Source organism: Chiroxiphia lanceolata, chromosome 11 (assembly GCF_009829145.1).
Source record: "Chiroxiphia lanceolata isolate bChiLan1 chromosome 11, bChiLan1.pri, whole genome shotgun sequence".
In the NCBI taxonomy this organism is placed as follows: Eukaryota; Metazoa; Chordata; class Aves; order Passeriformes; family Pipridae; genus Chiroxiphia; species Chiroxiphia lanceolata.
The window spans coordinates 7811321-7827055 of NC_045647.1; the positions used below are offsets into that span (position 1 = coordinate 7811321).

A 15735-nucleotide genomic window follows, 5' to 3' on the forward strand; every position below is an offset into this window, starting at 1 on the left:
AAAAGCCAACCTCTGCACTTGGTCTGTGAAGTTCATGACTCTGCACTATTGCCACTGTCACCAGTGTTTGTTCAAAAATCTGCTCCATGGTTCAGGATTCAACAGAGTCACTGCTGCATCAAGCCAAGCCCAGCCAGGAGAGTCCCTTGAGCCACTCACAAAACCCAGCCTTCTTCATCATAGGTCTAACACTGCTTTCAGAAACTCCTTCATCCTTGACTGCATGTAAGTTACAATTATTGCAGTTTTCACCCATTCTGAACTTGCTGGACCAAAAAGCCTGTGCAACACCTCTCTTTGGTAAGCTGTATTCAGCCATATTACCTTTAATCAAGCACATTTAGGCTCTTGGGCTAAACCTGAAGTGGTATTTTCCTCAGCCTTTCTAAAAAGATACATATTCCATTTCAATTTGTAAATCTGCATTTGTTATAACTGTGCAAAATATGGGAGAAAAAAAGTGCAGAGATTATATGCAATCTGCCAGCAGAGTTGTGTGCCATGAGGAAAATGCCTCACAGGTCAAAACAAAGAAAAACACTGAGCAACAAATTAGTTGCAGGCAGTAGCTAATATGGAGATCAAAAGATTAAAATCAACATACAACGATGAAATCACTGGAATAATAGGAGCACTTAAGAAGATTAAGTCAATAACAGAGTCCAGTACTACAAAAATAAGATTTTGATTATACTGTAAAATTTTATATTGGGAGAGCAAAAGCAATTACAACCACGACATGCTTCGCTCTCCCCGTCTTAGACCATCTTGGCTCATTTCCTATGCAAGGAATACAGTTGTTGAAATAAACAGAAATGTTATGACTCAAGTGCTCGATTCAAAAACAAACCAGGTGGTCAGATCAGACTGGGGACTGTCAAGATGGGGTCTGTAAAATGAGGACTTGTTGCAGATCCCGGAGGATACGACAGCTGGGGGGAACAAAGGCCACACCGTTTAGGACTGCTTTCAGCACAGAGAGCTCCACAAGCAGCTGATCTCGGGGCTGTCCCAGGCTGTCAGCTGGAGAGGAGAAGCACACACTGGAAGGGAGGTAGGAGGAGATTAATAGTTCAAAGACTTAAAGTGAATGTGGTGGTGAACTCTGATGACGGGGAAGGTATTTTTCTATCCAGTTAAACCAGCAAAGATTGCAGGTTCGGTTTTACATCAGAGGCGGAGCATGCGGCAGCCTCCAAACCATCTGGACCCTCACGTCAGGGACAGGAACATGTCCTGTATCGATATTCACCAGTTCTGGGGGTCACTCAGTAGCTCAGCCCAATGGGGATGGGAAGGATGACCCACTGAATGGCAGCTGATGCTCACCATGACAGATCTACCCTTGGTCATCTGTTTGGTGTGCAAGTAGGAACTGATGAGCCAATCCCTCCAACACACACTGGCCATAGCCACGGGACACCAGCCTCCTCCATGGACTGTGGGGCCAAAGTCCTAGAGTTCTACAGGGAGAAACCTCCCCTGGTGAGGTCCTCTGCACTCAAGAAGTCTCAAAGCCCTCAGTGGGTTCTGCAATGCTCTCTGTTTTGTGAGGAAGAACCAAAGCAACTCCTCTGCTCCCCAGAGCCAATGACTCACCTGGGCTTTTCTCTCAATTGGCTTTTCAGCATCATTAACTCCAGCCCCACTCCCACCCGAAAAATCACAAGCAAGGTTCATAATTAAATCAAATAAATAAATAAATAGCTATTTTTGCATAATTTGTGGGTATTCTTCAATATCAGGAAATACTTGGATTATGCACTGAATATTTTTCATTGAATAACAAGGTATGGATTTTTAGTTTGGGCTGTCATTGTTAGAGGGATTTTTAGTGGTTCTTCTAGATCATGTCTTCTGGGGTGAAATCAGCCCTTTTCTTGTTCTCAAATAGCTCAGCAGCAGTTTCACCAGTCAATCTGGGAGTCTTGCCAGGCTCTTCTGACTTAGCCACCACCACCACCAGGGACAGGGATGCTGCAGTCCAGGCAGTCCCACACGCCCCGGGGGAAGGAGGTAAGGTGCTGCCACCTCCGTACCAGTCCAGCCCTGCAGCCGATGGGGACATCTGTGACAACAGTTCAAACAAGGGCAAATACAAATCTCAGACTATGTAACATGTGGCACAGCCACAAAGGCTGGACAACACCGAGTGAGGACAGAGTGGCAAAAAGACACAGTGGAAAAATTGGCTTTGGAAAGATTCTTTCTCTGTTCGGTTCTCTTCATTGAAAAAGCAAGAAATTTGAAAAATGAGATGTTTTTCTATCTCATTAAGGGAAGAAGAATTCAAAACACGTGGAGTTTGTCCCACTTACTTTTTTGGCCATCCTTCTTCGAAGCAAAAAAAGGAAGGAATAGGAACACAAAACTGAAGTGGGCTTCTACCCATTTTCACTGCTTTTTGCTCCTTTTTCTGAAACGTTTTCAGTAGGAAAGTGAGAACAAGGCCATCCCCCCATTATATTCTCCTTCTCTACTTCCTCCCACCTTTTCTCCTAAATAGAAAATAAGGGGAAAAAAAACCCCTACAAAACCAGAAAAATTTAAAAGCTCCCACTCTTTCAAAACAAAAAAGTACAACATTTCAAAACATTAGGAAGGAACATCTTTCAGTTTCAGCGTTCAGGAATGAGACACAGCATTGCTCCATTACTGCAGCGCGAGGGACGACTATTTCCGACAGCAAGGAAGGAGATCAGCAGCTCACCTGCTCAACAATTTCCTCCTTGCCTTACTGGCCAGGTTGACTTGGGACACGGTGTAGATTCCACGAACTCCTCGCCTGCCTCCCGGGCCAGACCAGTCTCACACCAGGAACTAGATTTCCCTCATGATGTCTCTCTCCACTCCTCCCAGGCAGGCAGGCAGCGTTTTTGGGGCATAAAGCCTGGCTGGGATCGAGCCGTTAGTTACCATTCCTGTTGACAGGCAAACTAGAATAGGCTCTGGCTCACTTTCTCCGAGCTGCGGAAGGAGGAATGAGCCGGGAAAAGAGTTCATTCAATTGCTTCTGTTTGGCAGCTCTGCAGGACTCTCCGCAAAGACAGAAAGAGATGTGGCAAGTAAGGAGTTGCCATTTTTAGAATTACATAAGCCAGTTTGATTGCCATCGAGGCACTCTGTGCAGCTCCTGCCACGGTGCCCTGCCGGTTGCTCTGCAGTGGGACTAGATTTCAAACAGCTTTAGAAGCAGGTCAGATACCAGCTCTTAAAATTGGACTCAGGTTGAAAATGTCGATGTTATTCTTGCATAACTGACAATGTTGAACAGCATAACCATGCAAGGACTCCGGGACAGTTTGCTTCCAAAATCCCACTAATCACACTTGCTCTGGGACCTGTGCAGTGCTCCAAAAACTACTTCCCCAGTGAAGAAAAATAAATCTAAAAATAAAAAATAAAATTATCTGTCTACAGATACGCAGTAATGTGTACACAACTAAGTGAAAGAGATGAAACAATAGTCTGGAGAGACTCAACGCCTCTGCTCCAGCCAAGGTGGCCTTGCCTTGCACTGCCCCTGCCCCGGTCGTGGCACTCTCCATCGGGTGACAAGGCAGCAGGATCCTGCAGGATGAGATGGACTGCCCATAGGGACTGAGGCATTGGCACTGCTCCTGTTACACAAGGTATCACGGTTTCAAAGGAATAACGGGAAGCAGTCACATGGGTAACAACCCTCACTTCACCCCAGCCCCAAACTTTGCTATCCTGACTTCCCTATTCGTTGCTCCCTAATTTGTCCAAGCAGTGTCTGTCTTTGACCACTGCAAACCAAACTGCGGCCAAACACCTTGGGACCATCTCTGGGTTGACCCTTCGAGGTAGTAATTTCTGCCTTGCACTGAGACAGTCCCAAACCCAGCAAAGTGGGGCCAGGGCCGGGCAGCATCACAGCCCAGCCTGACCCAGGGCCACTCTGCCACACCTCGCACCAGCCACAAAGCTGCAAAAACACATAAAAAGCTGCCACCCCCCAGCTGACAAAGACAGCCCCATTGTAGTTGCCTGGGCTGGTGGCTTGGCTAGTAGTTCATCACCTTCTGCTATTAAAAAAGGGGGGAAAAAAGGGGGGAAAAAAGTATTTAGAAAAATACATACGTAAAGCAAAGCAGCATGGAAATCAAAGCCACCATTTCGGAGAGATTGAAGCATAATGCTAATAACTTTCGGCAGCTTCCACTGTGGAGTTTAAGCAGCTGCCAAGTTAAATAACTAGGAGGATCCTAAGTTGTCTTCCAGTGGACCAGAAATGCCCAGCGCCGACTGCCCGGGCACGGGCGGCCCGACGGGCACGGGGAGCCGGGCCGGGCCTGCGGGGCCCTGCGCTCCCGCCCGCCCGGGACCCACCCGGGACACGTCCCCGGGAGCCCCTCGCTGAGCGGGTCTGGCTGTCGAGGGGCGAAAGGGGAACCCCCGCCGTTTTTCGATGTCAGCGGCCAGGGAGCTTTTGGGGCTGGGGCTGCCGGGCGCGTACAGGATCGTCCGAGGGGAGTGGGGGCTAGAGAAGCCCCAGGTGACCCGGTGTGTCCCGCGTGGGGCCGGCCCGGCCCGGTCGGACACCGCAATCGTTTTTCTGGGGAGGCAGCAGCGCAAAAATCACCGTAGGAGCGATCGCGTCCGCATCAGGAGCGGCTTTGCGGCGTGCGCCCTTCCTGGGAAAAATCCACAAACCATTTCTCCCTCCAAACGTCGGAGGTGAAGGATTAAAACCCCACAGGACAACAGCCTCCACGGGAAAGGCAGAACGCCCTGCCGAGCCGGGAGCTGGGAGCCCGCAGCCCACCCGACGTGCGGCAGCTCCTGCCTCCCAAAGCCGGGCCGGGCCGCTCGGCCCCCCCAGACCCACCCGCTCCGAGGGGCTCGGCGGTGGGCAGGCGGCAGGGCCGGGGCAGGCGAGGGGGCTGGGGCAGCTGTCTCAAAGTCAGTCAGTTGTAATATGCTCGCCGGAACAGCAGAAGTCGAATCGATAGAGACGGCCTCCAGCTGTGCCTAAACCTGCGATTTCAATTAAAATACTGAGCTCCGATGCCGGGGTCTTAGCTGGGATCTCAAAGCCCTGATGCACAAGGCATGCGGTACCCAGCTCCCCACCGGCCGGGAGGCAGCGGCATGGCCCGAGCCGGTGCCCGGCTTCGGGATGCACGGGGGCTTCTCCGGGATGCAGGATGGAGGCGGCCCCGGGGCTGCACTCGGGGTTCCCCCGTCCCTCCTCGCCCCCAGGAGCCCTGAGGCCTACAGGACCCTCTGCCCCGAGCAGGGCGGTGGGTGCGGAGCGGCGAGCCGGCAGCCTTTCCCTCGTCCAGAAAGGGAGGGAGGGAAAGAGGGAGAGAGCCGGTCCAGCAAACACCCCGGCAAGGATGAGGGCGGCGCGGGGAAGCTGGCAGCAAGCTCCCGGCCCCGGCTCCGCAGCCCTCTTTTATCCTGCCCGAAATCATCTCGTTTACAGAAAATATTTGTTTGCACTATTAGTTGGTACTGGAGTTAATTACTCAACGTGTGAGCGGGGAGTAATATGGATAAAAGCAGCCCCAGTGTTTATTGTGTGGGTGAGCTGTTTGAGCGGTGCTTGAATAAACTGCAATTAGGGTTAGATAGAGATTAATTAACATGTGAGTGGCAAGGTGTAAAATAGTTCCCAACCCTCCACTCAGTATAATCTGCAGGCGAGGAAAAGAAGTTTGTGGAGGCTAATTAAATACTTTGCTAAAGCCGGCGAGCCCCGGGAGCGAGCGGAGCCCAGCCCAGCCGCCGCCTGCCCGCTCCCTCTGCCCAGAGGAGGCGCGGGCAGGGCGGGCAGCGCGGCGCGGCTCCCCGGGGTTCACACGGGCTCTCCCGCAGCCCAGCCACCGGACGCGGCTTGTGTGGCTCTTCGCGGTCCCGTCCCACCCTCTGCCCCAGACGCGGGACGGTTCCCTCGCTCCCGTGAACGCTGACCCGACAGATCCGGGCAGGCGGGATGGAGCGGGCAGGGCTGAGGGGATGCCAGCACCTGATGCTCCAGACGGGGTGTCCCCCCGGGGCAAGGCGCTCCCCTCCGCCCGCAGGCAGCCCGGGGCGGCCGCCGCTTTCAAAGTTTGTTTCTGGAGCGTGTTGTGGTTCGCAGGTGAAAAAGCCTGTCTGCAAACAGCCGCCGGCGAGCTGCCCCGGCGGGGAGAGGAGGCGCGGCTTTGTCAGCGCCGCACAAAACCCCCGAATTCCTCCAAACTTTCTTAGGCGTGCGAGGGAGGCGGAAAAAAATATATATTGGGGCCTTTTCATTGCTTGCTTTACCTCTGGCCAGGCTCAATCTAAACCCTTCTCTCCCCCCCTCTCCCCCGGATAATCCTCCCCTTTATTTTAGAAACACACAAAACCAGGTTCCACGCAGCGCTATAGTGGCTACAAGTGAAAGAGAATTGAGCGCCCTGAATCGCTGGGGGAAAATTGGTTCGGCTGAATAGCCCCAGCGAGGGACAGGGCGGCTAATCAGGGCCAGGGGGGTGCTGCCGGGCCCCCCCCCAAACAGGTGGACGCGGGACTCTCTCAATTACCGCGTCCTCGCATCTGAGGTTTCTGCAAATCCTTCCCTCCCGCATCACGACGTTTTAATTAAAGAGAGGAAGGAAAGAAACCCCGGCATCCAGGCGCTATAATGTATCGTCGCCTATTTGGGGAGGAGGGGGGAGGAAAAGGAAAGGCGGGGGGCACGACAAGGGCTAGAAGGACAAGGGAGAGCCGCACGGGTGCCCCGCCGGGGCAGCGGGCACCTTTCGGGGGTGACAATTTGCAGAACTCCCGTTCGCTAAACGCTGGTCTATTTTTTTTTTTTTTTTTTTTTTAAGCAGCGAAATCCAGTCCTGGACTCAACTCCCTCCACATTTATTTAAGGCTAATCACCAGCTACCCTGTGAGGGGAGAGGGGTGGAATTAAACTTAGTTTAATTAACATTAATACACTGTCCTAATTAATGGGTTGGCTATTAATTTATACATGCTGGGGAGGCTCGCAGATAAGTGACAATTTATTAATTATCTTCCAGCTCGGTTGCAACGGAGCTGATTGCAGATGGGTTGCCAAAATAACTCGAGCATGGTTGCGTGGTAGTTGCTTTAGAAAAAAAAAATCATTCTCCCCCTTCTTTAAAAAAAAAAAAAAAAAGGAAGAAGAAGAAGAAAAAAAAATCCTCACGCTCACTCGGAGTGGCTCTTCTAACCCCAGCAAGAACTGGAGCACTCTTTTCCACCCAACTTGTGAATCGCACTTGCCTTCTAATTTGCCACATGCAAAACGATTCCTCTGCTTTGCAAGTTGCTTTTTAAGAAGGGAGAGAGAGAGGAAAAAACCCAGCTCGCACACGAGCGATTTGTGCGTCTTAAACTGGAAGGAAATTGTGCGTGGAGAGGGGGGGCTCGTCTTCCTCTCTCTGCCCCAACCCACCGTGCTCCAGCCCGGCGCCTCGGCTCGGGGAAGATCCATGGTGGCATCCCCATGTCATTCTGCTCAAAGTGACTTCATGTGATGTCAGCTTTAAATGTACGAGACCGTGATCTGACGCTCAGGAAGATGTTTGCTATCAAAATGTGACTGTGGCCACACTGCGCTGCTTGGATGAGTCTCGCCGGCGCTGGGCAAAGGTAAGTGGTCCCAAGGCGAGTCCCGCCGCCCCTCGCCGTGCCCCCCGCCCCTGCTCCTGCATTTCCCGGACCGTAGCCATCGGTGGGGCTGGGCTGGGTGGCATTGGGCTGGAGGAGGCTTTTCTTTTTCTTTCCCCTTTTTTTTTTTTAATACTAACAAGGTCTAGCTTGCATGTTACTTTAGCGTGTTCCGCTTAATGAGCAGTAATCTGGTACCCTACGTGCCATTGTTCTTGGATATGTTCATTTGAATGTAAATAGGGAGGGGGTGCCGGTGGGGGGTGGGGTGGGGGGAGAACAAGGTGCTTATTAAATTGATTTGTCTCCTGGCTTTTCTGGAATGCAGAGCCGAGAGCGGGAGCGAGTCGCTGCTCACACCAAGTTCCCGCACGGCGGAGCGACATGGCGAGCCCGGGGTCGCTGGAGACGGTCATGCCTTCCTCCTGCCCCCGGCACGACGGCAGGGCCGCCGCCGCTAACCCCTCCAAGACCCTGGCCTTCTCCATCGAGCGGATCATGGCCAAGACGTCGGAGCCCAAGCCAGCCTTCGAGCAGCGGCACGGCGGGCCGGGGCCGGAGCCGGGCAAGAAGCCGCTGAGCCTGTGCTCGCCCCTGCCCTGCGTGATCCCTATCCCGCCGCTGGGCTACGAGCTGCCCTCCAAGACTCTCAACTACTCGGAGCTGTGGAAGAGCAGCCTGCGGGGCGGCGCGGGGCTCTGCAAAGCCAACTGCGGCGTCTGCTGCAAGGCAGAGCTCGCCCTGGGCCAGCCCAGCGGCCGGCTCATCAAGCCGCAGGTCATCCACCAGGCAGGGGCCGTGCCGGCCGCCCCCCGCTCCCTCTACTACTTCAACTACCTGGACGCCGCGTACCACCCGGCCGACCTCCTGCACGGACAGCTCTTCCCCGCCGGCCTGCTGGGCGCCCCGCCGCCGGGGGGGCTCTCGGCCCACCAGAAGCTTTTCCTGCTGGAGAATGCCAAGCTGGCGGGGCTGGCGGCCGAGAAGCTGCCGCCGCCGCCGCCCTTCGCCCACAAGGAGCGGCTGCCGGGACACCTGGATCAGGTGATGAAGGAGGCGGCGGCGGCGGAGCGCGGCGGCCCCCCCAAGGGCCACGGCAAGATGGGGGGCGGCGGCGGCGGGGCGGCGGAGGGCAAGCCCAAAAACTTTACCTGCGAGGTCTGCGGCAAGGTAAGGGGGGCGCCGGCACGGGGTGGGGGGCCGGGGGCGGCCGGCGGCGGGGCCGTGCCTGACCTCGCCTTCCCGGCGCTTCCCCGCAGGTGTTCAACGCGCACTACAACCTCACCCGCCACATGCCGGTGCACACGGGGGCCCGGCCCTTCGTCTGCAAGGTCTGCGGGAAGGGCTTCCGCCAGGCCAGCACCCTGTGTCGGCACAAAATCATCCACACCCAGGTAGGTGGGGGGCAGCCGGGGTGCGGGAGGCGGCGGCCCCCCCTGCTCTCCGCGCAGCCCCCACTGACGGGCCTCTCGCCCCCCTGTGCAGGAGAAACCCCACAAGTGCAACCAGTGCGGAAAGGCGTTCAACAGGAGCTCCACGCTCAACACCCACATCCGCATCCACGCCGGCTACAAACCCTTCGTCTGCGAGTTCTGCGGCAAGGGCTTCCACCAGAAAGGTGAGCTGAGCCGAGCCAGGCCGGGGCCCTCGCCCATCATTAGCGGGGATTAAAAGCGGCGAGCCCGGCCCGGCTGGGGGAAGCGAGGGGCGCAGGCAGAGCCGCCGCCGCCGCTCCCAATTACTTTCCCTCTAAGCCGGGCCGCATCGCCGGGCACTGCTGACGGTTCTCCCTAAATGCTTTTTAAATGAGAGGTGCCGGGCCTTGGTCCTAATCCAGAGCCCTCCGTTTGCCGCGGGTCACCGGGCTGACCCTGCCTCTCATTTGTGCCGTGCCAGTTGCGCGCTGCTCCGCGCTGACGCGGACCGAGTTTGACAAGTGGGACGGGGGTGCGGGGGGAGACACTTCCTAATGCCCCCCTTACCTGTGCACCGTGCGGCCAGGGCACCCTCGGGTAACCCCTTTTTCCACCTTTTTCCTCCTTCGCAGGCAACTACAAGAACCACAAGCTGACCCACAGCGGAGAGAAGCAGTATAAGTGCACCATTTGCAACAAAGCCTTCCACCAGATCTATAACTTGACTTTCCACATGCACACCCACAACGACAAGAAGCCCTTTACGTGTGTCACTTGCGGGAAAGGATTTTGCAGAAACTTTGATTTAAAGAAGCACGTCCGAAAGTTGCACGACAGCGTCTCCAGCGCTCCTCCGCCGCGGGACCCTGGGCGCAGCGGGCAGAGCTAAGGGCCCGGCGCGCCGCCCCATTCGGACCTTCTCCACCAGGCCAGCACTATTTATCCAAACCAGCCTTCGCTTCTCTGTCTTTTCCCCAGCGAGCTCAGCCGCCGGTAGCAAGCGACCCCGAGCCGCAGTTGTACATAAGAGGAATCTTATTTAACGGCGCGTTGCGCCGCCGGAGCGGGCCAGGAGGGGCCGGGCTGGCCGCCCCCCGCGCCAGGACAGCGCTCTTTATACGTGTCTGTAAATCTCCATTTTAAATGTACGCTCGAATAAGTGAGGAATATATATCTATATCTATATCTATCATGGGACAATAAACCGGCCCTTCGCAGGTGTCTCATTTCCCACCTCGGCCCCGGCCCGAGCGGGGACCGGGCTGCACGGCGCTATCCCCCGTGTGAACGCGGCGTGCGGGAGCTGCGGGAGTCGGGCCCTGCCGCTCCAGGGCCCGCCGAAAGCCGCGGGCATCGCAGGAAGCAAAACCAGGGCGGGGAGGGAGCCGGGCGGCTTCAGAGGGCTGCAGCCGCCCCCCGGAACGGGGGCAGCGCCGGTGCGGGACCCCCGGCCGGCAGCGCGAACGGCGGCTCGGAGTTTCCCAGAGCTGCTTTCCGGGGTCGGTTCATTACGGCGTGTTTAAGCCGCTCCTGAATGACTATCTTTCCTTGCATGCAGATAAAATGATCTCACGCTTGCTTTCCGAGTAATGACCCAAATTAAGAGAGAAAACACAGACCCTTCAAACCGCATTACATTAATCTAATCACTCCCAGCAGGCCTCAGAAACTCTTTTTGATCAGAATATGGATAATCAAGCACTTGGATTACACTAAATATTCCCTTCTCATCTCCCCCCCTCCCTCACTTTTAATACGCAAGTGTCTATTCTGGCCACGTCGTTAGGAACAATATTATTCTAGCGGAGAAAGGAGATTGAGGCGGCCGGGCGTGTGCGTGCTGCTCGGGCCGGGCTTGCCAATGAAGAGGGGAACGAGACAGGCACCGAAATGCCCGGGGACGGCGTAATGGGGAGCTCACCTTTCTCCGCTTAATTGAGTGGTTAAATAGTAGGAGGCGAGGACGAGCACAGCTCGCCGCCGAGCGCAGGAAGGGGAGGCGACCCCTCGCTCCGGGTTTCTGGATCATTATTCGGCTGCGATGTTCCGCGCTCCCCGAGGAGCGGGCTGGGGGCTGGGGCCAGGGCTGGCGGGCCCCGTGCTCCCGCTGGAGGGATGGGGCGACTTCAGAGTTTCCTGGGGTTTGCATTTTCCAGTGTCAGAAGTAGCGTTTTGACGGTTTGAGGGGCGGAAAAGGATGTCCAATTATCCTGGCAGTGGGGAAAGATCGTGACAAAAATCTGTTAAAATATTTTGGGAGAGTTTTAGGTTAAAAAGAAATTAAAAAAAAAAAAAAAGAAGAAAGAAAAAGAAAAGGAAAAATGCAAACCCCGTCGCCGTTAAGTCACTGTTCTGGACACCCTGTCGGGGGAAAGGGTCCCGCAAGCGAAGGGGCTGCAGCTCAAGCCTTTGCAGGTGAGAGCCGAGCCCGGCTCTCCCGACGCCGCGACAGACGGGGCGGGACAGCCCACGGGCCGGGGACAGAGGGGGGGACCCCTCTCTCCGGGAGGACAGTGTGCGGGGGGAGGCCACGGCAGGACAAGGTTCCAGAGGAGGGGAGCGGGGCGTGCGCATCCCGAGGGGCGGCTACGGAGCCGGTGCCGCTGTCAGGTCCGGGGGAAGCTCTGCTTCCTTCGCACCTCGGGCCGCGGGAAAAGGTCTGGGCTGCCAGTCGGGAGCCGAAAGCGGGAGCCAGGCGCGGCTACAGGCCCCACAGACAGCGCGCAGGCTGCTTCCTCAGCTCCCCTGATGGGCGAGAGCAGTGCGAAACCCGCTCCCGGGAAGGGAATTAAGGAAGCGCGTTCTTATCGCATTTTTATAAAAAGCGGCGTTGTTTACAGAGCCGTCTGTGAGGGGGGAGGGAGTCATCCCCGTCACGGTTAAGGGCATCCTCGGGGCACCCTGCAGGGCCGTATCGGCCGCCGCTGGGTGGGCTTGGTTACCTGGCCCCCCCTGGATGGCGGCGGGCAGCCCTGCCCGGGCCGGCTGTCGCTCCGGCTTCCCCCCGACCTCACGCACCGGGAAGGGGCCGCGGCAGCGCGCTCGCCACCGGCCGGCCCCTGCCCCCCCCCCCTCGGGATCTCGCCCAGATCCCGGCACATACAAGCCGCAGATCGCGGGGGAGGGGCGGCTCTGTCAGACACACACACGCCAGAGACTCCAATTATCTTCTCCCTCACAAGATGTTTCTGCTGTCCACGACTGCTCACACTTCGGCACTCTTGCCAGCAAGCCTCAATAATAACACAAAAACCCGCACAAAAAAAAACCTCTCCCGGCGCCACAGCCGCGCACACAACAGATTGAGCGGTGCCGGTGCCTCGGGGGGAGGGTTAGAGGTGCCTCCGCGCAGAGAGGGACGTGCCAGCACCACCGGGCTTCCCCCCTCGGCCCGCCCGGCCCGGCCCGGCGCCTCCCCGGCACCGGGCGGCTCCCAGGTGCGTCCCGGCACCGCGCCGGGCACCGGGAAGCGACCAACCTACAGGCAGCTGCGTTGCCCTTTTCCCTGCACTCCGCTCTCCAAACGTCTGAGCAACCAGTTTGCTGCTAGAAACATGTTAATTGCCAACGGAGCTCATTAAGGCATGCACATGCAAAACACAGCGAGGGAGATTAAATGGACAAAAGCGCAATAATGAACTGTCAAAAATCGGACCCATCTACACGACCAGGAGCACTCAAGAATGAGGCATTTAGAGGCAACAAAGGATTGTCTGGGACAGGAAGAAAGGACGACCTAGACTTTTGTTTAGTCAACACAATTGATTACAAATGAGAGATTAACAGGATAGCTTCAGAGTTTTTTTGAAGGAGGCAGAAGAGAAAAGTCCAATTAAGTGCACCGAATGTTAACTACATTGATTTCCACGGCCAGCGCTAGAGAAATTCTCATTAAACCATCCCTGGCGATCCCTTTTGGAAAGTAATTTGTCTCCCTGATGGAGCAGAGAAAGAGAGCCGTGTAAAGAGAAAGAAGCGCTAGTTCTTGGCACAATGAGCTTAGGAGACACACTGGAAAGAGCCAAAGGGGGAGTTAATGAGCATCTGACAAGCCGCTTGGACCCGGGCCTGGAGAGCAGCGATGAAAAGATGGAATTGGCCAACAACTATTCTTTATATCAAACATAAAAAGGCCAATCTGAAACAGGGCTGCTCAAAGCTGGTGGGGAAGAAAAGAAAGGCCCCCACTGGGGGGTGGAGTGGAGGGCTCAACTGCCCCATTGGGACGGGGGAAAAAAATGCATTGGCATGTCCCTCTCCCGAGCGAGCGGAGCTGCCGGCCCTCGGCACCACCCCCGGGCCAGACACGGCCGAGAGGTCCCGGCAGCTGCAAACACCCCCGGCCCAGGGGTTTGCACAGCCCCGAACCGCCCCACGCCAGCCGAGCTGGGTACAGTTTTAAGAGGTTGTCCCGCGGAGGGCGATCACCGGTCATCCCAAATCACTGCGGCCCGCCTTTCCTCGAAACTCGCCTTCCTCCTCCCTGGGGATGCATTCGCCCGACCCTCCTGCTGTCCCGGGCCGCGGCCCCCCCGAGGGACCGGGCACCGCGGAGCGCAGCGCAAGGCAACGCGCCTCGTGTAGACACGGCTCGCTCGGAGGCTCTTAAATCAGATTAGAGCTCGTTAATAACAATTTTGGCTTAAGTCTGTATTGACTTAGGTTTAGGAATGGCTTAGCACTTTCACTTAAGTCAACACTAGGGCTAAATTGACACATGCCTTTCCCAACCCGCCGCGTCCCCAAGGACGCCCAATTTCTTGCAGGACTAGTCCGTCTCTCGCTTTAAGCAGTTGTACTGAAGTATTTACGTTATTTTTAAGCGAGCCCACTGGGCCCACCCCTGCGAGAGTCCACTCTAGGGACGGGTTTCAGGGCCTCGCCCTCCCACGGCTGGGGTGCGGGCACTGCTGTCCTTCTGGCTCTCAGTGTTCTCACTGCCGGCCCTTGCTGTCCTTCCTTCCCCAGCCCTCACGGCGTGGCCCCTGCCAACTCCCTAACACCTCCTGCATCTTTCCTCAGGCCGTCCCTACCTCTTCAGATTTGGACCCCGGATACCCCCGGAGAGCCAGGGCTGTGCTGCCACCCACAGCCGTGCTCTGCAGAGAGGAAAGGGCCAGAGGAAGATGCCCCTGCAACCGAGGGACAGACGGCACGGCAGATCCCAGTGCAGGCATCGCCCTTCGGTCAGCACGGACAGCGGCCATGGCGAGGGCTATCGGCTGTCCGGCCGCGTTGGACCCCTTGGCAGCCTCCTGGGGACGGGATGGCGAAGGGCAGCGAGGCCCTGGGGCTGTGCAGGCAGAGGGGGTCACTGGCAGGCCGTGGCTGCGGGACAGGCACCCACCTCCCGGGCTGGGGTGCTGATGGGGGGCTGCTGGGTGACACGCTCACCCCATGCCCTTCCTCTCCTGAGGGCTTCTGCAGTCAGACCTTGCACCATGGCCAGCTTTGCCCTAAAGATCTTCCTTCCTACTCTCCCCACCTTCTCCACAGCCACGGTGCTGTGCTAACCAACACCATCACCACGGGGCCTTAGTAAAAAAAAAAAAAAAAAACATAAAAAGGGGGCAAAAACGCTCTTACCAGCCTGTGTCTACCACCTGCCCTGACTCTCTAGGTGACCTTTCCCCACCTTTTATAACCCTGCTCCTGCTGCTAACCCTGCCTAGCCCAAAGCCATAGCCTCCTCACGTTATTTGTATTTATCTCATTGATTTATTGCAATTGCTTAATTGATTCAATCATGGGCAACATGTGCCCTCAATGAAAAATTAAAAAAAAAAAAAAAAAAGAGGAAAAGGGTGCATTTGGAACTTCTGTGCTCTCCATTTTACAACGGGCTGCCCCTCCTCATCAGGTGTTGGGGCTGCAGCCGGGCCATGTGGCCTTTCAGTGTGGGTGCTTCAAGTCACCAGTGCTCTTAAAATCTGCTATAAAGTGACTCTGGGAGTAAGAGCATGTTTAGTCACCAAAGTGCTTTATGATCCCCAGTCGGGACAGACATGGAGTGCAGAAAAGGGGTCTGCTCCCAGAATTCTGAGTGTATAAGCCCAAAACAACATAAAACTTGACTTCTACAAATATTTGCATCTTTGCCGTCTTCTCCGTTTGAGAAGAAGCAGGCTGACAAGTAACTTTAAAAGAGATCTGGTCCGGGGGCAGAAGTACTCCCAGCCGACGGGACAGGGGCTGGGCACCGCGCTGGACCCGCTTCGCCTCTCCCGGCTCCCCGCCGAGCATTTCGGAGCACCCCCGGCCCCATCCGGGCCTCCTCAGCCCGTGGGCGATGGGTCACAGCAGTGGGGGGGGGGGGGAGGCGGCAGTCCCTGTCCCACCCCCCCGGGCTGACCTGCCAGCGGCGGCCGGGAGCAAAACCCTGTCCCAAACAACGGGGATGGGCGCTTTGAACTACCTGGGAGACCGAGGCCACCGGAGCCAGGTACTTCCCCAAATCAGCGCTGCTGCCTCGCTGCAATGGGCACAGTTGTCCTTTGGAGGGCTAAGGCGTTTAAATCGCAGAGAGCACCTGAGTCCTCCTGCAGCCGCGTTCCCGAGGTCCTGTTAACTGTCTGATACTCCTTCTACTGTCTTCCTCACTGCTGCCAGTTGCCAAGATATTTCACATAAATAGAAGCTTTCTGATTTATAATCAGCCTCTTCCTTCTGATTCATTATGTTA

General features: G+C 56.2%; 1 protein-coding gene across 1 annotated transcript; it reads left to right on the forward strand.

Annotated features, from left to right (window-relative positions):
- Positions 1-7129: 7129 nt before the first annotated feature.
- FEZF2 (FEZ family zinc finger 2) lies at positions 7130-10274 on the forward strand. The gene is made up of 5 exons (XM_032699167.1): positions 7130-7620; positions 7967-8808; positions 8898-9032; positions 9124-9256; positions 9686-10274. Exons 2-5 carry the CDS (start codon positions 8023-8025, stop codon positions 9940-9942), a joined length of 1311 nt encoding a protein of 436 aa, XP_032555058.1. The 5' UTR covers positions 7130-7620; positions 7967-8022; the 3' UTR covers positions 9943-10274.
- Positions 10275-15735: the final 5461 nt, after the last annotated feature.